Below are 25,728 nucleotides of genomic sequence, written 5' to 3'. Positions count from 1 at the left end.
CCAGCGTGAGCCCCCAAGCCCACTCCCACTCACCTTCATCACTTCTTCTGCTTCGCCCTCAGGAGGCACCGTGTACAGGGACAGCCGGAGGTTCTCCGTGACCACCACCAGTGCCTCCCTCTTCTCCATGTAGAACAGCATCTGAATCGCGCTGTCTGCGGACACCACCTGAGTGGTCTTACCCTTCTCATCCACATAGTGCACCGTCCCTGGGGGCAAACGTGGGATCACTACATGAGGAGGCCCTGGTTTATCTGCTTCCATGACCCTCACCAGCAGCCATTTCTATCAACTTAAGGACATTTTCAAAGCAAAGCATCTTCATTATAAGAACTTAAAAATGGGCCTGGCACAGCGGCTCATGCCTGTAATCCCAGCACTTTGGGAGGCCGAGGCTGGTAGATCACCTGAGGCCAGGATTTCAAGACCAGCCTGGCCAACATAGTGAAATCCTGTCTATACTAAAAATACAAAAACTAGCCAGGCAGACGTGGTGGTGTGCGCCTGTAATCCCATCTACTCAGGAGACCTAGGCACGGGAATCACTTGAACCCTGGAGGTGGAGGTTGCAGTGAGCCAAGATCACGCCACTGCACTCTGTCCTGGGTGACAGAGCAAGACTCTGTCTCAAAAAAAAAAAAAAAAAAAAAAAAAACTTAAAAATGAAGCATGTGTGGCCGGGCGCGGTGGCTCACGCTTGTAATCCCAGCACTTTGGGAGGCCGAGGCGGGCGGATCACGAGGTCAGGAGATCGAGACCACGGTGAAACCCCGTCTCTACTAAAAATACAAAAAAATTAGCGGGGCGTGGTGGCGGGCGCCTGTAGTCCCAGCTACTCGGAGAGGCTGAGGCAGGAGAATGGCGTGAACCCGGGAGGCGGAGCTTGCAGTGAGCCGAGATTGCGCCACTGCACTCCAGGCTGGGTGACAGAGCGAGACTCCGTCTCAAAAAAAAAAAAAAAAAAAAAAAAAAAAAAAAAAAAAAAAAAAATGAAGCATGTGACCTGACCTTACAGGCTGCAACCTCCACTTCATGGGTTCAGCTCAGCCTCAAGCTGTCTCTATTGATTCCTTCTCTGCCCCTGTCTTGGAGGGTTTCACGTCCACACTGCTGACCCTGCAAATCTGGCAGCCTCGTAGCTCTGTGTCCACCTCATACCCTCCACACGCTGAGGCCCTAAATGACAAGCCCTCTCTGTGGCCACTACTCCCTGTCCTTTCTGCCCCAGGTGTCGCTGCTGTGCCATCTGCCTCTTGCCAGGCTCTCTCTGGACCTCCCTCTCTCAACCTCCACCAGCTGCTCCTGGTCTAAGCTACGGGACTCAACGGTACCCAGCCTGGAATCCCCGTCCCCCTGCCCTACCTGAGCCTGCTCCAGTGCTGGCCAGCCACTCTGTCTGAAGGCCCTGTGTGAGCTCGGGGACCCAGGCTCATTTTTGCTGCTCTGCAGGAGACTCCTGTGGGAGCCTTCTCACCTGCCCCTCCCCTCTCATCTTTTTCCCGATGGATAACGAGTTCTTATTTTTATTATTAATTCTTTTTTCAAGATACAGGTTCTCACTGTGTCAGCCAGGCTGGAGCAGAGTGACATGATCATAGCCCACTGCAGCCTCAACCTCCTGGGTTCAAGTGATCCTCCCAACTAGGCCTCCCAGGTGACTGAGGCCACAGGCACACACCACCACACCGAGCACAAGTTCTTATCCAGCTGAACAGTTCAAGATTACCTAGAGGTGAATGGTGACACCAACTAGTATTTAATAAGTGCACAGTACGCGGCAGGCTCAGTTCTAAGCATCTTTATAGGTGATAAGTGGGTAGACACCAGTATTATCCCCATTTTCCACATAAGGACGTGAGGCACAGCGACGAACTCACCCACAAAGCCTACAGCTCCCGGACAACCAGCAGGAATTCGCAGCCCATAAGCCACCAGAGCCGGGCTCCTCCCTGGCACGCACCCCCTCCTCTAGGTGAGCAGCGCTTCTTCCTTGTGGGCCTCATCTCTCCACCCCCTTCTCATTAGCCTTCCTGGGGGGCCCCTATCCTGGCACACCCCCTCCTTGCCATCTCACGGTGCTGTGCCCACTCGGATGTCCCCACTGGGATCTTCTCAATGTCCCCCCTCCATTAGCTCTATGTCTTCACCTTCTAAAATGAAAGATTTCCCTTATTTAAAAATTACAAAAACCACACAGCCCCGTCTGCTCTCATCTTCCTGTCCAGATCCGGCTGCTTGGTGAAACCGATAGCAAAAGCCTCCTTTCTCCCGAGACCCGGCCACCTCTGTGTGGCTCTCATCTCCTCAGCCACACCAGCAACCCACACACCTGGGCCAGTGTCACACGGCTGTAAGAGATGCGCTTTTTCTTTTAACTTCATATTGCATTTATTCTGGCCTTGGCTGGGCAGCCTGTCCCCCTCGTACAGTGAGGAAGAACGGGCTGAACACCAGCCACACGGTGCCCAGCGCTGACCTCCCCGTGAAGGCTGGCCGGGGGCCGCAGGCTGGAGTGAAACCCCCTGCCCCGCTCACACCTCATTCCCACACCCTAGCCAAGTACCTGGCATACAAGAGGTGCTTGATAATTACACAGACTGAATACCAGGGGTGCCACCAAAGAATTTTCCAAAACTGTCTCTGGTGCCATGCAGTCAGCCTGTAAATGCTGATTAAAAGCCTCCTCATGAAAACCCTTCAAACACAAGCAAAGCTCAACTTGTCTATCAGAACAAAGCGAGGGCAATGTTTCAACACTGGATAGACGGCTGCAGAGAGCGGCTGCAGCACTCCGCCTGGCACACGTCATCCTTCCGTGCAGCCTGCTGCTATCACCATTACTGTTCTATGCAGAAACACCATCTGTGAGTTTAAACTCCCTACCAGACACCCCTAAAATGCTAGGACCCCTGAGAATCACAACCAAAGTTCCTCACCATCCATCAGACTGACAAAGAACCACAGTCCCTCCTGAGATCCTGTCTTCAGCAAACTTCCAGAGCTGCTCTTCTTCCAGTTAAACATGTCCAGGGCTTTCTCATCGCCACTCACAGCTGCCTTTGCCAACTGAAGCAGGTCCCTGAAAGCAAACACGACATGAAGTCAAGATTCTTCTGCCACTCCTACAGCAACTCAGGGCTGGGGCCCCTCCTGGGTCAGGAGCAGCCCGCTTCCCACTTCCCCTGATGTAAACACATGCACGGGTCACAGGGCAAGCCCCACACTTACTCGCCAGGAGCGGGGAGCCGGAAGATGCAGTGCGTGAGGTGTTTCCCATACTCGAGTTTCAGCAGGGGCGTCCCTCGCACTCGGCCCCTTTGGTCCAACCTCCACAAGAGCAAGACACCAAGCTGGAAAGACCCAACACCATGTGGTAGGACAGGTGTCCTGGCAGAGGGACGGGTGGAAGGACAGGTGTCCTGGCAGAGTGACTGGTGGAAGGACACGTGTCCTGGCAGAGTGACTGGTGGAAGGCAAAAGTTAAACTGTGCAACAGGACACATGCATATTCCTTTTTTAAAAAAGTTACAAAACTACTGTGTATACACCATGAAAATTTCAAACAATTCAAAAGTCTTTAAAGAAAGAACTGGAAACTCTTCCGCAGAGCGTCTCCACATCTCCATGCCTAGAGATAGCAACTGCTATATATTCAACTTTTTAAAATAAACTTTTTTTTTTTTTTGAGGTGGAGTCTCACTTTGTCACTCAGGCTGGAGTTCAGTGGTGTGGTCTCAGCTCACTGCAACCTCCGCCTCCTGGGTTCAAGCAATTCTCCTGCCTCAGCCTCCTGAGTAGCTGGGATGACAGATGCATGACACCACACCCGGCTAATTTTTGTACTTTTAGTAGAGATGGGGTTTCACCATGTTGGCCAGGCTGGGACACCATGTGACATCTGGCTGCCATGTCTCCTCGGGCTCCTCTGGGCTATGATGGTGTCTCAGGCTCTTTGTCTTAAGGTCCTGGACAGTTTGAGACCTGCTGGCCGGGTATATCATGGGATGCTCCTCCACTGGGATTGTTGATAGTTTTTCTCCTAGTTGCCTGGGGTGGAGGGCTTGGGGAGGAGGAGCATAAAGCTGAGGTGCCTTCTCTGCATGCTGCGTCCCCATGACTGGTCACTGCCGGCATTGACCTCGACCACCTGGTGGAGGCTGTGCTTGTGGGGTCTCTCTATTGTGAAGTAGCTCTTCCCCTGGATCCCCCTCCATCCTGTCCTATTCAGAAAGAAGTCACTCTCTGCAGCCCGTACTTGAGGAGTGGGAGATACGCCCTACCCTCGGGGTGGAGCATCCATGTAAACCACCCAGGCTTCTTCAGCATGGGAGATTTGCCTCTTCACCACCATTAACTCATTCATTCAATCCTGTGTTTGCATCAGGGTGGACACGTGGGTATTTACTTCCCACGCTGGGTTATCATCCAAGGCTGCTTCGTGTATTCTGTTGCTCACATTGTGCCAGCTTTAAGCTCTCTAGTTGGCCTCTCTGTCCCTTTGATGTGCCCCCATGACCTGGGTTTGGTGAGCACTTCCTTTCTGGTGCCCTAATATTACCTAGGTTTATTTCTCAAAAAAAAATTTTTTTTTTTTTTTGAGACAGGGTCTCACTCAACATGTTGCCCAGGCTGGAATGGAGTGGTGCAATCATAGCTCACTGCAGCCTCTGCTTCCAGGACTCCAGTGATCCTCCCACCTCAGCCTCCCGAGTAGGTGGGAATACAGATGCTCACCACAACAGCTGGCTGATTTTTGTATTTTCTGTACAGATGGAGTCTCACTATGTTGCCCAGGCTGGTATCAAACTCCAGGGCTCAAGCAATTTTCCCACCTCTGCCTTCCAAAGTGCTAGGACTACAGGTGTGAGCCACAGCACCTGGCCTAGACTCATTTCTCTATTCCAGTCCTGGAATCAGCCATTTCTCCAAGGAGCCGTGGTTGTTTACTGGAGAATGGGATAAGAAGCGAAGTCCTCGTGCTGGGTACACTGAATGCTCAATCTAAACTCATCACAGTCGCAAATGCATGGCACAGACAAGGGTGAGTGAAGTTCCGGGAACGGGGAGACGGCTCCACAGGGACAGCTGGTGGGGCCTCCCGGGACTAGGGGATGCGGTTAGGCGGTGCCCAAGGGCAGCATCACAATCTGAGTCCGTGTGCATGGCTCTTCTGCTCTGACGCCAAGCACTCCCCAGGGGACGCTTCCTGGCCCAAAACTGGGGGGCACTTTAGCCCACAGTACGCTCTTCTTCCCACCACCTTTTCAGGCAGCACCGACTCCAATCTCCCCAAATGCTGGATAACATGGTTTTTATTGTACACAGGAAGAGTATTTTCAAATAATGTCAGATTTAAAAGAAACTTGCAGGCCAGGCACGGTGGCTCACGCCTGTAATCCCAGCACTTTGGGAGGCCGAGGCGGGTGGATGACAAGCTCAGGAGATTGAGACCATCCTGGCTAACATGGTGAAACCCTGGCTCCACTAAAAATACAAAAAATTAGCCGGGGGTGGTGGCGGGCGCCTGTAGTCCCAGCTACTCGGGAGGCTGAGGCAGGAGAATGGCATGAACCCAGGAGGCGGAGCTTGCAGTGAGCCAAGATGGCGCCACTGCACTCCAGCCTGGGCAACACAGTGAGACTCTGTCTCAAAAAAAAAATTTTTAAAAATAAATAAATAAAATAAAGGAAACTTACAGACCGGGCTCAGTGGCTCACGCCTCTCATCCCAGCACTTTGGGAGGCCGAGGCAAGCAGATCACGAGGTCAGGATTTCAAGACCAGCCTGGCCAGCATGGTGAAACCTCGTCCCTACTAAAAATACAAAATTAGCCAGGCATGTTGGTGCGTGCCTGTAGTCCCAGCTACTCAGGAGGCTGATCACTTGAATCTGGGAGGTGGAGGTTGCAGTGCCATTGCACGCCAGCCTGGGCGACAGAGCAAGACTCCATCTCAGAAAAAACAAAAAAGGAAACTTACACAAGAAACCTCTAAGAAAGGTTTTGCAAGATCTAAAACAGCATGTGGCATGTAAGTACACATCATAGGAATAGTGTATATTATCATATGATTCTTGACTCTAACAGCTTGATGAAGACAAGAATAAAAACACTAGGCAGCCCAGGCCCAATGGCTCATGCCTGTAATCCCAGCACTTTGGGAGACCGAGGTGAGCAGATCACTTGAGGTCAGGAGTTTGAGACCAGCCTGGCCAACATGGCGAAATCCTGTCTCTACTAAAAATACAAATATTAGCCGGGTGTGATGGTGCATGCCTGTAATCCCAGCTACCTGGGAGGCTGAGGCACAAGAATTGCTTGAACCCAGGAGGCAGAGCTTGCAATGAGCCAAGATCCCGCCACTGCACTCCAGCCTGGGTGACAGAGTGAGGCTCTGTCTAAAACAAACAAACAAAAACAAACAAACAAACAAAACCACTATTGGTGCATTTGTGTTTAGTAATTTTTAAAAAATATTTTAAAAATAATGCTTGCATATTGAGAAAAACCCCCACCTAATGATAGAAATGAAAACGAATGACCCCCCCATCCCCCTCCCAGCCTCCTCCCTGGAGCCAAGGACCGCAGTGGCTCCCGTGTCTGCAAAGCATTTTATGCACACCACATCCTCAGCGGCATTCATTCCTGTGCTCTTCACGTGTCATCTGCTAGTTTTTTGTTTTGCTTTGTTTTGTTTTGATTTTTTGCACAAGTGACTTTAGAGATCTTTATTAGCACATACCAGCTTCTAGCTGACCACTTAACCAGCATTCTGAACATCATCAGACAGGCTGATGTCCAAGTTTCCAGGCTGCCACCTGGAATGTCCAAGTTTCCAGGCTGCTGCTCTGGGGGAAGAGGTTGTTGGATACAAATGTTTACAGCTCCTGCACCCAAAAGCAGAGATCTCTGCTCAGGAGGATGGAAGTAAACCCTCATTCTGAGAGAGGGACAGGTGTCTACTATCAAGAGCTCAACTTCCATTAACTCAGGGGAAAGGAAATCACAGGATGCAATGAGTCAAATATCCCTGATCCTCAGGTTTCCGCCCAACGATCCAGGAATGTGAGCAGGAAGTACAAGACGTAGAACTGAGCCCGAGGCACCTCCACCTCCTTGGCTGCACCCTCTGCTCCTCACCCGACTCTAGCATTGAGCTGCCCCAGGGTCCAGGCTTGGGTCTTCTCTGCCTTCATTTTTTTGTACCTCTCACCACTCCTGAGGGGCATCTCTCCACCACTTGTGAATTCTATGTTATTTCACACAGTATAATTTTACACAGTAAGACCCTAAAGAAAAGCTACCCCAAAGGTGAGAAACCAGCTCTCCTTGTGAAGAGCCGGAGTTAAGTGGACTAAGGGACTAATGGGAAAGTGGCGTGTGCTGGATGAGCATCTTGGGGGTGCATCATCGCATCAAAGTGCCAGTTAAAGTGGTGGGTTCTCCAGCGGCACGTCACTGGGAAGCTTTGCTAAAGGCTGGCTGGCCCCACATCAGGGTGCGCATCAGGTGAGGGTTTACTTGACCCTCAGACTTGGCTTCGCAGGAGTTCCCCAGAAGGCGTGAGTGGCTTGGCCCGTCTAATGTGCTCTCCTCTTCTCTACTGATGGGACTTCTAAGGACACTTAGTGGGAAATCCCTTTCTAGGGATGGCCCGCCTCCCCGGTTACTGCTGATTGGTGCACTGTGGGCACTTGGCCTGAGCTGGACTTTGAGGCCCCTCCCTGAGCCTGGACTTGGGACACGGAGCAGGAGCAAGCCGTCCTAACCTGGCCGTGCTCTCCTGGGAGACTGTGGGATACCCCAGTGGCCTCAGGTTAAGTGCACCTCTAACTTCAGCTGGTCTGGGCTGATTCCACCGGTAACCACAACAGGGTCTCTGGTGGAAGAGCAGGGAAGCCCCTTGCACCAAGTCTGGGGAAGAGATGTCTCTGCAGCATGGAGTTCCGAGAGTTGTTCCCTCGTTATTACTTCTCTTCCTGCTTGAACGCATTATTAAATTAGTTCCAGCACAATTTTAGATTTTCTTAGAAGGATTAGGCATTTCTGCTCTTAAATATTCTGACTCACAAGACTTGATCAACTGATACCTGGGTTTCATTTTATGCCTGGATAATCTATTTTGCTAGCTGCTTCTATCTTTCTTTTATTCAAGAGATGGGGTCTTGCTATGTTGCCCAGGCTAGACTCAAACTCCTGGGCTCAAGTGATCCTCCTGGCTCAGCCTCCCAAGTAGCTGGTACTACAGGTGCATATCACCATGCCTGGCTTACTTGTTTCTTAATACAGTCAAGCTGAGAATTACAAAAGTCAATGATCCGGAGTTATTTTATACTAATGTGGGATTGGCAGACGGTTCCACTGCAGGGAGTAGGAAAGATCACCAAGGAAGTAGAAATCTGGGGACAGGCCAATGTCATTAGGTGGGAACTGAACAGAAAAACAGAAGAAAAATCATCCAGAAAAAGGGAACAACCTGATAAAAAAAAAACTGGCGAATAATATGATCAGAAATAGAAACACAAGCCGGGCGTGGTGGCTCATGCCTGTAATCCCTGCACTTTGGGAGGCTGAGGCGGGCAGATCATGAGGTCAGGAGATCAAGACCATCCTGGCTAACACGGTGAAAATCCGTCTTTACTAAAAATACAAAAAATTAGCCGGGTGTGGTGGTGGGCGCCTGTAGTCCCAGCTACTCGGGAGGCTGAGGCAGGAGAATGGCGTGAACCCAGGAGGCGGAGCTTGCAGTGAGCCAAGATCGCGCCACTGCACTGCAGCCTGGGTGACAGAGCGAGAGACCGTCTCAAAAAAAAAAAAGAAACACAAATGGCTCCTATAAATGATATTCATCCTTGATAGCAAGAGAAACATAAATGAGAATTCTAAGAAACACTTAGACCCACCAGGGAACAGTTCTGGATGAAAACACTCTGAGATACTACTTTTCTAAGCAGTTTTGCTACTCAGACACAACTCTCTAGGGAGAGAGGCTGGTGTGCACTATGAGCTGGTCCAGGCCCCAAGGACAGTGGTTTGGGCATCCGCTATGCCACAGGGCACGCCCTGGGACCCATCTGCACCCCCTTCTCTGTGTTTTTGTAAATGTACATATGTGCAAAATGGCAAAAGCATAAGGTTACTCACTGCACCATTGTCTAATTAGCAAAAGATTGAAAACCACCAAAATGTTAATCAACAGGGGGCTGGTTCAATAAATTATAATAACATTCATATAAAGAAGAGCTGGTTTAAAGAAAACAAGGAAGTTTACTATTTACCCATATGGAAGAATCACCAGGATACGCTGTAAAATGAAAAAAGCAAGAGACATGACAGTGTGTATAGGACGCCATCACTTATGTGAAAAAGAATGAGGAAATCAGGAGACAATGTCCCTTACGTGATATTTCTGCCAAAAATGTCTGAAATGAAAGGATTATGAGGAGACAAACACAGCCAACTTGAGTGAGAGTCTATAAAACAACCAGTCTACATCCTCACAATGTAAATCTCATGAAAGACAAAAAGAAAAAAAAAAAAAAAAAGGAAAGGGAGGAAAAAAGGAAGGAATGCAGGCAGACTCACCAACAGACTGACCAGGGAATTGTTCTTGATGAGAAAAAACTAGCCAGACGTGGTAGCTCACGCCTGTAATCCCAGCACTTTGGGAGGCCGAGGCAGGCAGATCTCTTGATGTTAGGAGCTTGAAACCAGCCTGGCCCACGTGGTGAAACTCCCTCTCTACTAAACATACCAAAAATTCGCTGGGCGCAGTGGTACACGCCTATAATCCCAGCTACTCAGAAAGCTGAGGCGGGAGAATCGCTTGAACCCAGGAGGTAGAGGTTGCAGCGAGCTGAGAACGTGCCACTGCACTCTAGCCTGGGCAATAGACCAAGACTCCATCACAAAAAAAAAAAAAGAGACTAGAGAGAAATAACCGTGAAATGAAATGTATGAGCCTTTACCGGATCCTGCTCTAGAGGACATTCCTGGGACAGCTGGAGAAATGTGAACATAAACTGCATCTTGGATGTCAGCACTGTCACTGGTACATTTCCTGGAGTGTGAGAACTCTACTGTGGCTGTGTAGGGAATGCCCGAGCCCTTAGGAGAGTGACGTCTAAACATGTAGGGCTGAAGCATCATATCTGTGATAAACTCACAAATACTCAGGAAAAATACCCGTGTAGCAAGAGGGAAAGCAGACCTGGCAGTGGGAACGGCTGGTGAATTGACACAGAGGGTGGATGCGTGCCCTTGCACTGTTCTTTCAACTCCTCTCATAATGTAGAAATTTCAAAATCTCAAGCGAGAGAAAGAACGCACTTGTGTGTGCCTGAAGAAGCAGGAGAGGTGGTAAGAATGCACTTGTGTATGCTGGAGGGCAGCAGCCAGGGGACTGAGGAGACAGGACATGGCTCAGCCTTCACTCTAGATGCCTGTTACCCTTTTTGAATCTTGGAACATGTGAATGTGTTACCTGTGGTTAATTAAGTAAACACATTAAAACATTTCTGCCATATATTTGTGATTCAGTTGCCTCTGCACCGTGTCGCTCTGCTGTGGGTCTGTCCTGTGCACTGTGCGATGGTGGGCAGCATCCACCACCCACCCACAGGGGTCCGGCTGAATCCTTCCCCCAAATTGTGACAAAAGAAAATGTCACTGGACACTGCCATGTCCCCTGGGGGGCAGAACCAATCCTGGTTAAGAAGTCCCGAGCTAGACAAATAGGCCTAGGGACCTTTGCCACAGAGTGGCAAATTTTCAAGCCTTGCTTCCAATATAAAACAAAACCTACAATTGCATCTGACAAGATCAACTGAATTTGGCAACAACACAGTTCACATATTTTGATCTTTCATACTCTTGAGCGTGGTCAGAAAAGGCCAAGGTCTGAAAACAGCATCTTGCATGTGTTGACTCACCCTGTCGCCAGACAGCAGGCAGTTTCCACTGGGGCTCCAATTGAGCACGGTGATGTCGGCCGTGTGTGTCAGAGGCATCGTGTGCTGCTCCTTGTCCTGCTTGTTAAACACCGTCACTTCCCCAGTCTCCCAGCCCAGAGCCAGCACCAGCCGCGTCGGGTGCCAGCACAGGGAAGCAACCCGGAATGGCCTCTCGACATGTGTATCCGGCACGCACTCCCCCTGCGTTGGACAAGAGGCAAAATCCCGCAGTTCAGAGAGGGACAGCTACTGTTAAGAACTTCTGTCTAGGCCGGGCACGGCGGATCACTCCTGTAATTACAGCACTTTGGGAGGCTGAGGATCACAAAGTCAGGAGTTCGAGACCAGCTGGGCCAATTTGGTGAAACTCCGTCTCTACTAAACATACAAAAATTAGCCAGATGTGGTGGCGGGCGCCTGTAGTTCCAGCTACTCGGGACGTTAAGGCAGGAGAATTGCTTGAACCCGGGAGGTGGAGGTTGCAGCGAGCCCAGATTGCACCACTGCACTCCAGCCTGGGCGACAGAGCAAGACTCTCTCTCAAGAAAAAAAAAAAAAGAACTTCTGTGTGATCTGTGGACTCCACATTGGCGACAAGGTAGAAAAGCTATTTATTAAGGCAATGGGGCAAAGTTCTCAGTAGACTCTTTTTCATAAAAACGCACCAACCTTGCCCCTAGCCGAGCTACCAAAGCAGAAGGTAACTTGTGCTCAGCTGACAATCCCAACCAGCTTGTCATGGAGTGCCACCTCCTCCCCATGGCTGCTGGATGGCTGGCACGCATTTTAGTGGGTGTGGCTGGGTTCCATAAAACCTTATCTACAAAAACCAGCAGCGAGCCAGCAGGTGAGGTTTGTGGCCCCAAGGATCTCAAAGTGTGGTCCAGAAACCCCAGGACCCTTTCAGGGATCTGAAAGGTGAAAATTATTTTCAGAACAACAGTGACAGGTTAGTGCCATTCACACTCTCCTTCTCTCACGCGTCTACAGTGGAGCTTTTCAAAGGCTGTGTGGTGTCGTGACGTCACTAATGACAGATCGTGAGATATGTGCTGTGTTTTCTCTTTTTTTTTTTTTTTTTGAGATGGAGTCTCACTCTGTAGCCCAGGCTGGAGTGCTGCACTGGCGTGATCTCAGCTCACCGCAACCTCCGCCTCCAAGGTTCAAGCAATTCTCCTGCCTCAGCCTCCCAAGTAGCTGAGATTACGTGTGAGCCACCATGCCCAGCTAATTTTTGTATTTTTAGTAGAGATAGGGTTTCATCACATTGGCCAGGCTGGTTTCAAACTCCTGACCTCATGATCTGCCCGTCTCAGCCTCCCAAAGTGCTGGGACTACAGACACCTGCCACCGCGCCCAGCTAATTCTTTGTATTTTTAGTAGAGACGGGGTTTCACCATGTTAGCCAGGATGGCCTCAATTTCCTGACCTTGTGATCTGCCCACCTCGGCATCCCAAAGTGCTGGGATTACAGGCATGAGCCACCGCGCCCGGCACCTCATTTTCTTTGTGGAGTGTGAGGTACACCGGGCACCGAGAGGGTGGTTATGGAAGTCTGAGGAGCTTGGGGAAAGTTTCTGTTAGGGTGTGAATTGTGTCCCCACAAAGATATGTGGAAGTCCTATCCCCTGGTCCTTGTGACATGGCCTCCTTTGGAAACAGGGTCTTTGCAGATGGGTAAGCTCAGGTGAGGTCATTAGAGCAGGCCCTAGTTACATATGCCTGATGTCCTTTTAGGAATAGGAGAAGAGACGCAGACACACAGAAGGGAAGGCCGGATGACACCAGAGGCAAGGCTGGACAGCACATCTGCCAGCCAGGGAGCACCAAGGCTTGCTGGGAACAGCAGGAGCAGGACAGCAGCTCGGGGCAGACTCTCCCCTCAGCCTTCAGAGTCAGCGGGCCCTGCTGACACCTGATTTCGAAGTTCTCGCCTCCAGAGCTGCCAGAGAACCTTTCTGTTGTTTAAAGCCACTCAGTTTGTGGAAATGATTAGAGTTCCAAATGGCCACTATGGAGCGTGCGGGCAGATCACAAGGTCAGGAGATCGAGACCATCCTGGCTAACACGGTGAAACCCCATCTCTACTAAAAATACAAAGAATTAGCCGGGCGTGGTGGCGGGCGCCTGTAGTTCCAGCTACTTGAGAGGCTGAGGCAGGAGAATGGTGTGAACCTGGGAGGCAGAGCTTGCTGTTGAGCCGAGATCGCGCCACTGCACTCCAGCCTGGGCGACACAGCGAGACTCCATCTCAAAAAATAAATAAATAAATAAATAAGAAAATGAGGTTTCCTCCTCCACTCACTCTTCAGCCCTCTGCAGGCTCCCTGTTGCCACCACAACTTCACTGACAGAGGAAGATGCCTCAGGATCCACGAACAGCACTGTGGGGCCATTTCTGGTGGTGAGCGTGAACTGATAGTGGCTTAATGCTGATAAGCATTAACGATTCCTAAACATGTCCCCAAGCCACCAAAATAGCCAGGGTGAAAGAACTGCCACATACTAGGGCTTTGATAATACTGGGATTTGACCTCTGTGAAAACTGATGGTGGATGTTGTTTTCTTTTTCTTTTTCTTTTTTTTTTTGAGACAGAGTTTTGCTTTTCTTGCCCAGGCTGGAGTGCAATGGCATGATCTCTGCTTACTGCAACCCCTGCCTCCTGGGTTCAAGCGATTCTCCTGCCTCAGCCTCCCGAGTAGCTGGGATTACAGGCATGTGCCACCACCCCCGGCTAAGTTTGTATTTTTAATAGAGATGGGGTTTCTCCATGTTGGTCAGGCTGGTCTCCAACCCCCAACCTCAAGTGATCCACCCACCTCGGCCTCCCAAAGTGCTGGGATTACAGGCGTGAGCCACTGCGCCTGGCCTGATGGATGCTGTTTTCTTCATGAATAAGGTAGAGTAGAGTTCATTTGAAAACACACACACATACATCACACAGACACACACACACACACGTTGCACACACACACATGCACATACACCCCCCCACATACACGCATACAGATGCACACACACACCCATAGGCACACACACACGTGTGCACACACATGAGGACAACAGCAACACAAACAACATGGGCCAGAAGCTACCACAGTCAGGCTCCTTGCTTCTGAGCACTCACTTGCTCCAGGTAAATATCCACGCTGCCTGCTGAGGTTGTGCTGATGTAAGCAACTGCCAAGAATGGATGGACAGGGTGCCAGCTGATGTGTGAGGGTGACCCCGCTGCATCCGGGGCTTCTATCTGGTGGTCAAAGTAGAGGGCCATGACGGAACTCAGGCCTGCTCAGCGCTGAAACCTGCAGGGAAAAAAAATGACCAAGTCCAATCAGTTTTAAATAAAACAAACAAAATGACTGTACATGGAATGACAAAACGGAAGCATCCCAAAGCCACCGTCGGAAGACCATCGGCAACTTGAAAATGCCTTGTGGACTGAGCAGGCAACCTGATGCGAGGAGATCTCCAACAGGGAGAAATGCAGAAGAGAAGCAGTTAGATCCGGAATCACCCAGGCTGTGACAGAAATGAATACAACACATGGCCGTCAAAGAAGGGAAGAAAGAAAAGGCCTGCAGCCTAACTATACACGCAATCCTCAGTCACTTTCAGTCCAGTCACAATAAGGACAAGTTTTATTTCTTTTTTTTTTTTTGAGACGGAGTCTCGCTCTGTCACCCAGGCTGGAGTGCAGTGGTGCGATCTTGGCTCACTGCAAGCTACGCCTCCCAGGTTCACGCCATTCTCCTGCCTCAGCCTCTCCGAGTAGCCGGGACTACAGGCGCCCGCCACCACGCCAGGCTAATTTTTTGTATTTTTAGTAGAGACGGGGTTTCACTGTGGTCTCGATCTCCTGACCTCGTAATCCGCCCACCTCGGCCTCCTAAAGTGCTGGGATTACAAGCGTGAGCCACTGCGCCCAGCCCAACAAGTTCTATTTCTGTAGTTGCCTTTTTTTTCCTTTTTAGACCAAGTCTCGCTCTGTCACCCAGGCTGGAGTGCAGTGGTGTGATCACGGCTCACTGCAGCCTCAAACTCCTGGGCTCAAGTGATCCTCCCACTTCAGCCTCTCAAGTAGCTGGGACTACAGACATGCACTACCATGCCCAGCTAATTTTTAAATAATTTTTGTAGACACAAGATTTTACTATGTTGCCCAGGCTGGTCTTGAACTCCTGAGCTCAGGCAATCCTCCTGCCTTGGCCTCCCAAAGTGCTGGGATTACAGCCATGAGCCACCGCTCCCTTTTAAACAACATTTTCAAACAAAATAAAAGCAAACTGCTCCAGAAGAGAGTACTGGTACAGAAAAAAACCAGTACTCAATTTCCAATAAAGCATAAAATCAAAGACTGTCTTCTCCCTCTGAGTCACAGGTGGTAGAAGGCTTCCTCTATTAGAGAGTCAAGAATGCCCAGCCGCAGCAGCTGTGAGAAGTTGAGCTTGATCAATTACGTGAACTTAATCTCTCTCTTTCATTCTTCCTTTCAGATCTGGAAAAGATATACATATCATCCCTTTTCAGGCAGGTTAGGGTGATAAATGAAGTGACGGTCTGGTTACTGCTCACTTTTTAACACCTCAGTCAATTTGGGGAAGTTAACCGGCAGAGAAGAACATACTTGTAGCCGGGTTTGCCACCATTTAAAATTATTCAGGATGGGCGCGGTGGCTCAGGCCTGTAATCCAAGCGATTTGGGAGGCCGAGGTGGGCAGATTGCCTGAGCTCGGGAGCTCGAGACCAGCCTGGGTAAAATGGCGAACGCCACTCCCCTCTACTAAAAATACAAAAAGTTATCCAGGTGTGGTGGTGCACGCCTGTAATCCCAGCTACTCTGGAGCCTAAGACAGGAGAATCTCTTGAACCTGGGAGGCAGAGGTTGCAGTGAGCTGAGATCGCGCCACTGCACTCCAGCCTAGCAACAGAACAACACTCCGTCTCAAAAAAAAAAAAAAAAAAAGAAAAAGAAACCCAAACAACAAACACTCCAGATCAAAACCTGGGCAATTTAAAATAGCAAAAGAAACCTTTAAATTAAAAAATACATATTTTGGCCAGGCGCGGTGGCTCACGCCTGTAATCCCAGCACTTTGGGAGGCCGAGGCGGGCGGATAACGAGGTCAGGAGATCGAAACCATCCTGGCTAACACGGTGAAACCCCGTCTCTACTAAAAATACAAAAAATTAGCTGGGCGTGGTAGCGGGCGCCTGTAGTCCCAGCTACTCAGGAGGCTGAGGCAGGAGAATGGCACAAACCCGGGAGGCGGAGCTTGCAGCGAGCCAAGGTTACAAATCCTGGGCCATGGGAAATTGGTTGGTATCTAACAAGTTTACTCTGTGAAAATATTTCTCTGAAAAATGAGTGATACATTAGGACAACACTTTGTAATAACTATGAAGGCAAACGGTCCTAATTACTTTCTTTCCTACCTGGGGTTTTTCAAGGTTTCCCCCGGGCTTTGGGTAAGGGAGCTCTCTCAGGGTTTGATGGCTTTGCCTTTGTCCTGTGCTTCTTGTCCAGTGTCCCCACACAACGTTGCGCTTCTTCGTGGCTGCATTTAGAGTTTACTGTAAATGTGAGTTTCACTGCTCACACACTGCCCCCCATATTATCTTCCCCAGAGAGCAGGAGGCACCCAGTATTCCCGGCTCCTTACAACAGTGCCTTGCACAGAACAGGACCTGCGCGGATGAAGCTGTGTATTAGCAAGGAGAGAGATTCTTCCTGTTGTATTAATATAAGAAACGGGTTGCAGGCCTGCCTGAATGAGTTCCATACACAATGCATTAATATAATTGTTCACAGTTCCTTTCAACTGCATCTTAACAAGTTCCCAAAATGAATATTATCAGTATAATTTAAAAAGTTAACACAAGGAGGAGAGATGGCTGACAATAAAATAGTTATGTACTTGATGACAATCTATAATAGCTTCAGGCCGGAAACAAGTACCCTTCCTTTTCTCGAAACAAAGTCCCAGTCTCTGGAACATAAAACTGGGAAATGTATCAACTTTGGGGAACCGGAGAAAAACTGTATTTATTGTAACCGAAATATTCCTCTCACTTTCAGGCGTCCAGCGTCTCCAGAGCCTCTACAAGTGCCTCCATTAAACCAGCTTTTGGGAAAGAATCTGCTAAGCCATTCAGCTAAGCGGCACGGGGTCACAGGGCTTTGAGTAGCCTTCCTCGGTGACGCTGAGTAGGGAACCCCGGGATGGGGCTCCACGGTGGACTCTCGGGGGCAGGCACTCGGGGCCACCCTACAAAGACTCGCCCTCCAGGCCACAGTCCAGAGCCTCCGGCCTGCGCAGGGTCCTCGCTGCATCCAGCGGACGGAACTGAGAAGCCATGCGCCGGCGGTTTGATGCAACGCGACCCTCAGGGCCGACCCAGCGTGTGACCAAGCATAGAATGTTTTTGTTTTGCATCTCTCGTTTGTCCCGTTTCACCTGGGGGGTGTGATGGCGCCGCCCACCTCCCCACCCCGCCCATTCCAAAGAGACTCTCCCAGCAACCGGAATCAGCCGCGATTCGAGGCCGTGCGGGGACGACAGCCATGGTCCTACGGGCGACGTGGACCCCGCGCCAAGCCCGCCCCAGCCTCGATGGGACCCGCGAGGGGCCGCGGGGACTCGGCGGCGCCGGGATCGTGGGAGGAGACGGGAGGGTCCCGACGCCGGCCACCGGTCAGATCCTCGACCCCAAACCCCCGCCTGGCTCCTGAGGACCTGGGTCGGCCGCCCTAGCCCTAACGCCACTCACCTCTGCAAGGCCGCTGAGCCGCCGCGCGTTGCCGGGACAACGGCGCGCCAAGAACGCGGAAATAGCCGAAGGTGAGAGAGGCGGTCCCGAGGACGCCCGAAGCGCTCCGAGCGGCCGGGAAAAGCCGAAGGCGATCGGGCACGCACGTGCGGCTCCGAGGCCCGAGCGCCGGGGGCCGGGTTATTCCGCTCTACGAGAAGCGGGACGAGCTTTTTCTAGGAGAGAAGGCGGCGCCGGGCCGGCGTCCGGGTCCCCTTTGTATCGAGGGCGCGCTGTCACAGCCCCGATCGACCGCGGCATCCTCCCCTCCTGGGCGTGTTCTCCTCCCGTGCATCCCGAGGCGGGGCCTTTCCAGCACCGGGCAGTCTCGGCCCAGGCCTTCGCTGGGCTCCGCTTTTCTAGTTTCGGAGCGGAGGGCGTGGGTCAGGCGTTTCTGGGAAAGTCGATGCGCTCGGCAGTGTCCTGAGCTGTTGGGTGACTGTCCTCAGCTGTTGGGTGACTGAGGGCCGGTTCTATCGCCGGGCCCCGGACTCCACAGAGCAGAGCGAGGCAGGAAGCGCCCCCCAGAAAGCAGCTGGCGGCCGGGCGCGGGGCTCGCGCTTGGGCTTCCAGCGCTTGGGAGGCCGGGGCGGGGGGATCGTTGGAGCCCAGGAGTTCGAGACCAGCCTGGGCAACATGGCGAGATCCTGTCTCTAAAAAATCACAAAAATTAGCCGGGCGCGGTGGCGCCTGTAGTCTCGGCTACAGGAGGCTGAGCGAGGACGATCGCCTGAGCCCCGGGAGGCGGAGACTGCAGCCAGCCGAGATCCCGCCACTGCACTCCAGCCTGGGCGACAGAGCGAGTCAAAAAAAAGAAAAGAAAAGAAAAAGAAAAAGAAACACTGGAATTTGAGCCGGGCGCGGTGGCTCACGCCTGCAATCCCAGCACTTTGGGAGGCTGAGACGAGCGGATCACTTGAGGTCAGGAGTTCGAGACTAGCTTGGCCAACACGGTGAAACCCCGTATGTACTAAAAACACACAAATTAGCGAGTATGGTGGCGGGCGCCTGTAATTCCAGCTACTCGGGAGGCTGAGGCAGGAGAATCGCTTGAACCCGGGAGGCGGAGCTTGCAGTGAGCCGAGATTGCGCCATTGCACTGCAGCCTGGGCTACAAAGCGAGACTCCGTCTCAAAAAAAAAAAAGAAAGAAACACTAGAATTTGAAAAACACCCCTCTGCTTTCTTGCTATGAAGAAGAAAATGACCAAGTGCCCAGCGCCGCTCGGCCACGCTAACGTAGCGCAGAAGCACACACTCCATCCAGGAAAGTGTGCGCGCAACTGCCTCAGACGCGCTTCCACGTTTCTCAGAACTCAGGTTCGCGCCCGATTCCACACCCCGAGCTACCGCGGCGTTTTCTTCTCACGTATCCGTCAACACTACTGCGGCCAATCACAGCACGGGCCCTGGCCTATTGGCTGTCTGTCCACCAATCCAAAGAGACGCACAGTCCGCAAGGTCGCGAGGCTGGCGTCACAACAGTACTGGCGCCGCGGGCTCGCCCCCGACGCCCACCGGGCTGGTACGTGCGAGCGCGCCCGCCCAGCGCTAGCCAATGGGAGCGCCGTTTTGGGGAGACGCGCCCGAAGAAACACTGGGGGTGCTCGCCCCCGCTTTTGTCGCCCCGCCCCGCGCGCCCGCGCTCCCCGGCCCCGCCCCCGCGCGCTGTCCGTGCGGTCCCCGCCGGCCGCCGTAGCCGGAACTGCTGCTGAGGGCGGCGGGCCGGCTTCGCTAGGCTGAGCGGCGGCAGTATCTGCTCCCGCAGCCCCCTCAGCCGCGCGCCGGCCCGCGGAGGGGACGTGCCGGGGCTAGCGCCGCTCGACCAGTCGCTTCCGAGGCGGACGACCAGCCCGGCGTCGCGGCCTCCCTGTAGCCGGCGCTCGGGGGCCGGGGCTGCCCGGCCCGGCTGGTTCTGCGGGCACCCGGGGAGGCCCCGGGAAGCCAGGCTGCCGCCCGGCGTTGATGAAAAAGGTGACCAAGGCAGGCTGGGCGCTGGGGCTGTCATGGCGAGGCCCGGCCGGGGGGTCATGTCGGGGGCGCGGGAGAGCACGGGGGGCAGGCGTCGTTTCCACAGCACCGGGTACAGCCAGAACCAGCCTCAGGGCGAGGAGGCTTCTGCGTCCCCATCCCGAGACGCGAGCCGGTGCGGAGCGGGACGGGGCTGGAGGAGACTGCGCCTCCGACAATGATCCAGTCTCGTTGGAGGGTCTCGAGGTTCTCGCGAAAAGGCCATCCTCCTGCTTTTGTTGGCCCTTAGGGTAAAGTCTGGACGGCGTCGGTCCTTTCAGTGGCGAAAAGCGCTTCCCCGTGCTCGGTCGGCGTCTTGGGTGTGGAGCCCGGCGAGCGGGCGAGTTCACTCTGGTGGCCGAGTTTGTTTTGCTTGGGTCCCGGGTGGCCTGCGGGCGGTCCCTGGGCAGCGGGGTCCTCAGCCCGAGACGAGGTCTTTGGGGTTTGGGTTTCTTGAGTAGAAAGAGGCGGGTTGAGGAGGAAGAGTGGGAAGTCCTGCCACGAAATCCCTTAAGTTGGGGTGTTTGTCGTGGGTGGCTTTGTTCTTTGGCAGAGTTTTTTAAAACTAGCGTGAACTCAAGAGATTCCCTAGACCAATTCCGACAGGAGAAAACGGCCACGGATCCTTGTGTGATCTGCATCTCAGAGTGGGGGCATCATTGCGACTTTGAAGCCATTTCCCCATCTCTCGGAAAGAGAGGTCCTCGCCCGCGTCCCTGTATTTCGTGGTTGGTGTTGGTGCCTGGATCGTGTGTTCCTTTGAAGTGGAAATGCCCCCGTTCTCAACAGTTGTGTTGAACGCAGGGTCAGTATCTGCTGAGGAATCTAATCTTCAGCGTTTTTGCTTCCTCACACGTGCCCGTCCCGGACTGTTTCTGGGCTGAAGCTCTTGGTGTGTACCTGATTCTCTGAGTTTATTTTTGAGTGGCTCTGCTTTCTGGGCTGCAGCATTTTTAGTCACTGCACTTTGTTGTTGACATTTTACAGGGCAGTGGGTAGCAAAGTTGATGCAATAATTTTATTAATTGTTGCCAAGAGTTTTAACACCATTGTCTTCTACCGCTTCTTGCACTTGGACCCGGACATAACTGGGCTGTCACTTTCCCGGGTGGTTCCAACCTGTTCCATGCAACAGGCTCCTTTGTTGCAAAAGCATTTTTAACTGGTAAATCCCCGCAGCAGCTCACATTTCCCACCCTGGGAAGAAGATTCCCAGAGACCCGGAGCTGATTATTCTTTATGTGTGTTTTAAAATAAGCAGGCGGGCCGGCGGCATTGGGCCACCATGGAGTTCCCTGTGCAGGCAGGCGAGCCCGCGCTTCTCCCGTCCCGGGGTGGATCCGGCCTCCTCCGCCCTCCTCCGGGGCCAACTCTGGGGGCCGGCGCGCGGGGCAGGTGCGCGGGGCCCGGGAGCCCCGCGCCTTTCGGGGGGCGGGGAGGGGGTGGGACGAGGGGCTAGGGCTGGGGCTGCGGCCCGGCCGGCCAAGGCGGCGCAGGGAGCGAGGCCGGCGCGCAGGGCCAGGCCATGAGCCGCGGCCCCGCCGGGTAGGTGGCTGCGGGCGGGGCGGCGGCCCAGACCCTCAGCCGTGCCGAGACCCGCGCCTGCGCCGGGGCTCCCATAGACCCCGGGGCCGGGGCCGGGGCCGGGGCCGGGCAGGGTCTGCCAAGCTGTCGCGCCCTCCCGCCGCTGCCCCGGGCGTCTGGACGCGGGCCTCGGCCAGGGGGCGTCCGGGGAGGCCCAGGAGGGTCCCGGGCCGGTGGGCAGGGCCGGGGGCGGCGGCGCGGGGGCGGCAGGGGCCGCGGCGGGCTCGGGCGGGCTCGGGCGGGCCGGGCCGAGCCGCCGAGAGGGGATTTGGAACAAACAACGGCGGCCATGTTGAGAGCGCGTCGGGGCCGCTAAACTTCCCGGCCTGCGCCCGCCTCACCGGCCGCCTCCCCTCTCCCGGCCGCAGGATGACAGTGAAGTTGGGCGACGGCGGCAGCGGGGAGGACGGGCTCAAGAAGCTGGGCAAGCGGGCGGCCGATGAGGAGTCCCTGGAAGGAGAAGGGGCCGGCGGCGCAGACGCGGCCGAGGAGAGCAGCGGCACAAAGAGGGACGAGAAGACCCCCCGGGCCGGCGCCGACGGCGCCCCCGCGCCCCCCGGCGCGCCGCAGGCGCCGTCCCCGCCGCAGGGCAGCCCCCAGGACCAGCACCACTTCCTCCGGTCCAGCGTGCGGCCGCAGAGCAAGAGGCCAAGGAAGGACCCTCCGAGCGCTGTGGGGAGCGTCAACGCTGGTGGCTCGGGGCCCCGCGGAAAAGGTAGGGCGGCCAGTCCCCTTGGGAGACCCCAGCCCCTCTCCGGGGTGTGCCGCTGGGGAGAGGAACCCCTCGCCCCAGCCGGGCTCCACCCTAGCTCACCCATCCCGCGGCCTGCACTGAGGCCCTCACTTTGGGTGGCATTTATCGGGCATGTGTCCCCTCTCTCCTTCGAAGAGGCTGCGACTTTCTATATTTAAACTCTTTGAAGAGGCAGTGAGTATCCTTTTTTTGGGGGAGTCGAAGAGATCCCTTAAAGCTGTTTCCTTTCCAAAGGATCACTGATGGTTTTCTGTGGTTTTCTGTTTCAAACAGCGGACAATAGTTGGGAAAGGGGAAGAGAAAAAAATACCTGCTGTATCTCTTTCCCAGACATCAGGCGGTGGAGATGCACCAAAGGAGCGGGCTTTTGAAACTCTCTGGGGGAAGATGGGTAAGAAGCGGAGAAAGGAGCCTTGGGGTCTGACTTGAACTCGTTGACCTCTCCTTCAAGTGCTCCTGGCTTGAGAGTAGGAAAGGCATAGAGACGGGGCCCTTTGAGTTGCAACAGGGGTTTACTTCTGTGCCAAAGAAAGGGAAGAGTGGTGAAAACGATTGACATGAACAAGCAACAGCTTGTAGTGTTCGCCCTTGTATTCTGAGGTGATGGAGAATGTTGCTGCTTAGCTGGAGTCTCTGCCAAGATAGTAAGAAAACGGCATGTTAGTTTTGTTCTCCATGTCCCAGTGCTTCATTGTTGTCTGCTTTTATTTCTATTTCCGCCTTGTGCTTTTCCTTACACAGGTGAATGACTCTTTGATTCTTTTTGTTTCCGACCACGGTTGCAGCACTTTGTATAAATAGCAAATATAACATCAGCTTCCAGTGAGTTTCACGTGAAAAAAAAATCTTTCACTTCCTTCCTTGGGAAATGCTCATTTAAAGTTAGTGAATGGTCCTGGTAGTTTTGAAAAGGAAATATATTAGGAACTAATGGAGAACCTGCTTTGGAGATCTGTGCCAAATGTGTTCCATTGAGCCCACTTCTCCTGCCGCATTCTCAACCAAAGAAGGCTGGCCTCCGGAATCATGGCCTTGCTCATCGGTAAAGAATTCTGATATAAGGATACTTATTTAAATATGTAAATATAAGGTAACTTGGCCTGTTTCAGAATTTAAAACTTGCCTCATATGAATTTATTTTGATGTGAAAGTTGCTGATCAATTTGGAAAACATGAGTGGCTTTGCTTGTTACTAGTTTTTTATTGCTAGTTACAGGTATGTCTAAGCTCATATAAGCTCCATGGTTCCTTCAAAGGTTTGTTGTTCATGGTTCAGAAGCCCTGGACCTCGAGTCCAGCTGGCGTTCGTCCCCAATGTCCCTGGCCTCCAACCTTGCTCTGCCCCTTCACCCTCTTGGAGATGTTTTTCTGTCGGGTGTCCTCACCTGTGAGGCAAGGAATGAGAGCAGCTGCTTCACCCCCTTGAAGTGCACCTGCTAAAATGAAATAGTGCATTGGTGTGAAAGCACTCTCAGACGTGTACGTGGCTACTTGTATGTATAAGTGAAGTGCTGCTGACACGTTAGTGATCAGGTCGATTTTTGGCAGTTGGGATGAGGGGAGGCTTGCTTTTGTTTGTATAGTTGAGAGTGGCTTGCTAAGGTGCAGAAGGTTTCCTGAGCTTGCCTCACGCTCAGGTTGCTGGCACTTCTTTCTCTGCTTCTTGTCCCATTGTGTGGCTTGGAGAAGCGTGGGACTTTTCATTATGTTTTAATATTAATAAAATGCAAATTTATTAGAATTTGTGCTCCTCATGACATATCCATTATCCCACTTTAGCAAGCAAATATATCTTTTTTTTAAGACCGAGTCTCACTCTGTCACCCAGGCTGGAGTGCAGTGGTGTGATGTCAGCTCATTGCAAGCTCCACCTCCCGGGTTCACACCATTTTGTTGCGTCAGCCTCCCAAGTAGCTAGGACTACAGGCGCCCACCACCACGCCCAGCTAATTTTTTTTTTTTTTCGTATTTTTAGTTGAGACGGAGTTTCACTGTGTTAGCCAGGATGGTCTCAATCTCCTGACCTTGTGATCCACCCGCCTCAGCCTCCTAAAGTGCTGGGATTATAGGTGTGAGCCACCGTGCCTGGCCACAAGCAAATACATCTTTAAGCAAATAATAAGCTAAGCTGTAATGGTGGCTTTTAGGAGAGGAGTAGGAAGTGGGTCTCCTTTGCATCACAGAACTTCTCTGCCACTGTCTGCCTCGGAGCTTCCCGGGAAGGAAGGCTGCTTGTCCGCTGCTCTCTGCTTTCAGGTTCCTCGGTGCCTTGGGAGGCACTTCACTGTGCCCAGGACATCCTCTGACACTAGTCTTTGGAGAGACCTCTGCTCAGTCGTTGCTTCCATTACCCGTCAGAAAAGAAGGCCAGGTGGTGGCAGTTGCCCCGTAACAGTCTTTAGCTCACCTTTGAGAACGATACTCAGGGGAGAATCCTCTTACATTCCGGGGAAATCTGCATCTGGAGTGGTGAGCATCTGTCAGGGAGGAAACGATCAATACTTCATTTTTCAGTTTTTCACTTGGAAATGATGTAACTTCGATTATGCCTAAGGAATACATAGCTCAATCACTGGCAGTTCCTTTCGTTGATTACTTACTGCCCTGGCCAATTTCAGTCTCAGTGGGCCTGAGCCTCTTACAGTGAATTTGGAAGAAAGGACTTGTGGAGAAGAGGAAAGTCTCCTTGTTTGGCTTTTCTGCATGCGAGTGTGTTTTCTTTCTCGGAAGAAGAGACTCTTTTATTGACTTCAGTGAAAAACGCTTTTTTTTCTAGTACAATTTCAAATTTAAATCTTCTTGCATTGATAAAGGGATGGTAGCTGGGATTTAGTGCCGGTGTGCCAGGCATCTTGCATCTCTGTAATTTTGCTTTTAAATGAGTACAGAACCTGAAGTAGATTAAGTCACATGCTCAACCTAAACAGAAGGTAAGCTGCAGACCAGAAATCCCAAAACAGACATTCTTGCAGTTCTACTACACCACCCACGTGACCCTGGGACACACTGGAGATTTCGGCTTAGAGCCGCAGAAACCATCTGAAAGACATCGGTCAGGAGACAGAGTCCTGATACCTTTCCCTATTTGGCCAGTTCATGATCCAGCTAGCCCTGGGCAAACTAGTCCATCTTTTGGATAAAATAAACACCTGCGTCAGAATCGCTTGAACCCGGGAGGTGGAGGTTGCGGTGAGCGGAGATTGCGCCATTGCCCTCCAGCCTGGGCAACAAGGGCGAGACTCCGTCTCTAAATAAATAAATAAATATAAAAATAAACACGTGCCTTAAGCCACAAGGTGTTTAACAGGCACCTGGTGTTTCTGCCATGAAAAATGCATGCAGCTTCAAGATTACAGGACTGCAGGAGGAAGCTGCACAGGCTGGCGGGGTGGGGGGGCCTACCTGTGGGGCGAGTAGAAGTCCAGGAATGCTGGTGCTCTGCTGGGGCAGATGGGATGAGAGAACACTGGGGGTGGGGACAGAGAGCATCCGCTTATTTTGGTCCCCCTCACTCACCCCGAAGAACTTCACTTCCATCAAGGGTGGGGAAATGCACCATCTCCAGAATAGGGTTATGTAGTCTGAAGTGACAGTCGTTTGTGTGTAGGAATCGGTAAATG

General features: G+C 52.5%; 2 protein-coding genes across 13 annotated transcripts in view; one reads left to right on the top strand and one right to left on the bottom strand.

Annotated features, from left to right (window-relative positions):
* IFT140 (intraflagellar transport 140) overlaps window positions 1-19,115 on the bottom strand; it is a 101,868-nt gene extending 82,753 nt beyond the window's left edge. For 3 of the 5 annotated variants that reach the window (XM_055243126.2, XM_063618401.1, XM_063618402.1), the window contains exons 1-6: window positions 17,723-19,111; window positions 14,079-14,256; window positions 10,930-11,151; window positions 3,229-3,350; window positions 2,937-3,079; window positions 34-209 (exon numbers count right to left, since the gene is read on the bottom strand). In XM_055243126.2, coding sequence (XP_055099101.1) covers window positions 34-209; window positions 2,937-3,079; window positions 3,229-3,350; window positions 10,930-11,151; window positions 14,079-14,225 — 810 coding nt within the window. In that variant the 5' untranslated portion in view covers window positions 14,226-14,256; window positions 17,723-19,111. Of the gene's footprint in view, window positions 1-33; window positions 210-2,936; window positions 3,080-3,228; window positions 3,351-10,929; window positions 11,152-14,078; window positions 14,257-16,387; window positions 16,640-17,722 lie in introns of all 5 variants that reach the window. The other 2 variants (XM_063618400.1, XM_055243124.2) reach the window with 2 other exon arrangements.
* A 340-nt stretch (window positions 19,116-19,455) lies between these two features.
* CRAMP1 (cramped chromatin regulator homolog 1) overlaps window positions 19,456-25,728 on the top strand; it is a 66,347-nt gene continuing 60,074 nt past the window's right edge. For 2 of the 8 annotated variants that reach the window (XM_063618415.1, XM_063618411.1), the window contains exons 1-2: window positions 21,064-21,165; window positions 21,723-22,069. In XM_063618415.1, coding sequence (XP_063474485.1) covers window positions 21,724-22,069 — 346 coding nt within the window. In that variant the 5' untranslated portion in view covers window positions 21,064-21,165; window position 21,723. Of the gene's footprint in view, window positions 19,735-20,323; window positions 20,576-21,063; window positions 21,166-21,234; window positions 21,316-21,722; window positions 22,070-25,728 lie in introns of those variants that run through there. The other 6 variants (XM_063618412.1, XM_063618409.1, XM_063618416.1 and 3 more) reach the window with 4 other exon arrangements.

Source organism: Symphalangus syndactylus, chromosome 14 (genome assembly GCF_028878055.3).
Source record: "Symphalangus syndactylus isolate Jambi chromosome 14, NHGRI_mSymSyn1-v2.1_pri, whole genome shotgun sequence".
Classification (NCBI taxonomy): domain Eukaryota; kingdom Metazoa; phylum Chordata; class Mammalia; order Primates; family Hylobatidae; genus Symphalangus; species Symphalangus syndactylus.
The sequence above is the reverse complement of the archived record's forward strand: the minus strand, read 5'-3'. Positions and strand labels throughout refer to the sequence as shown.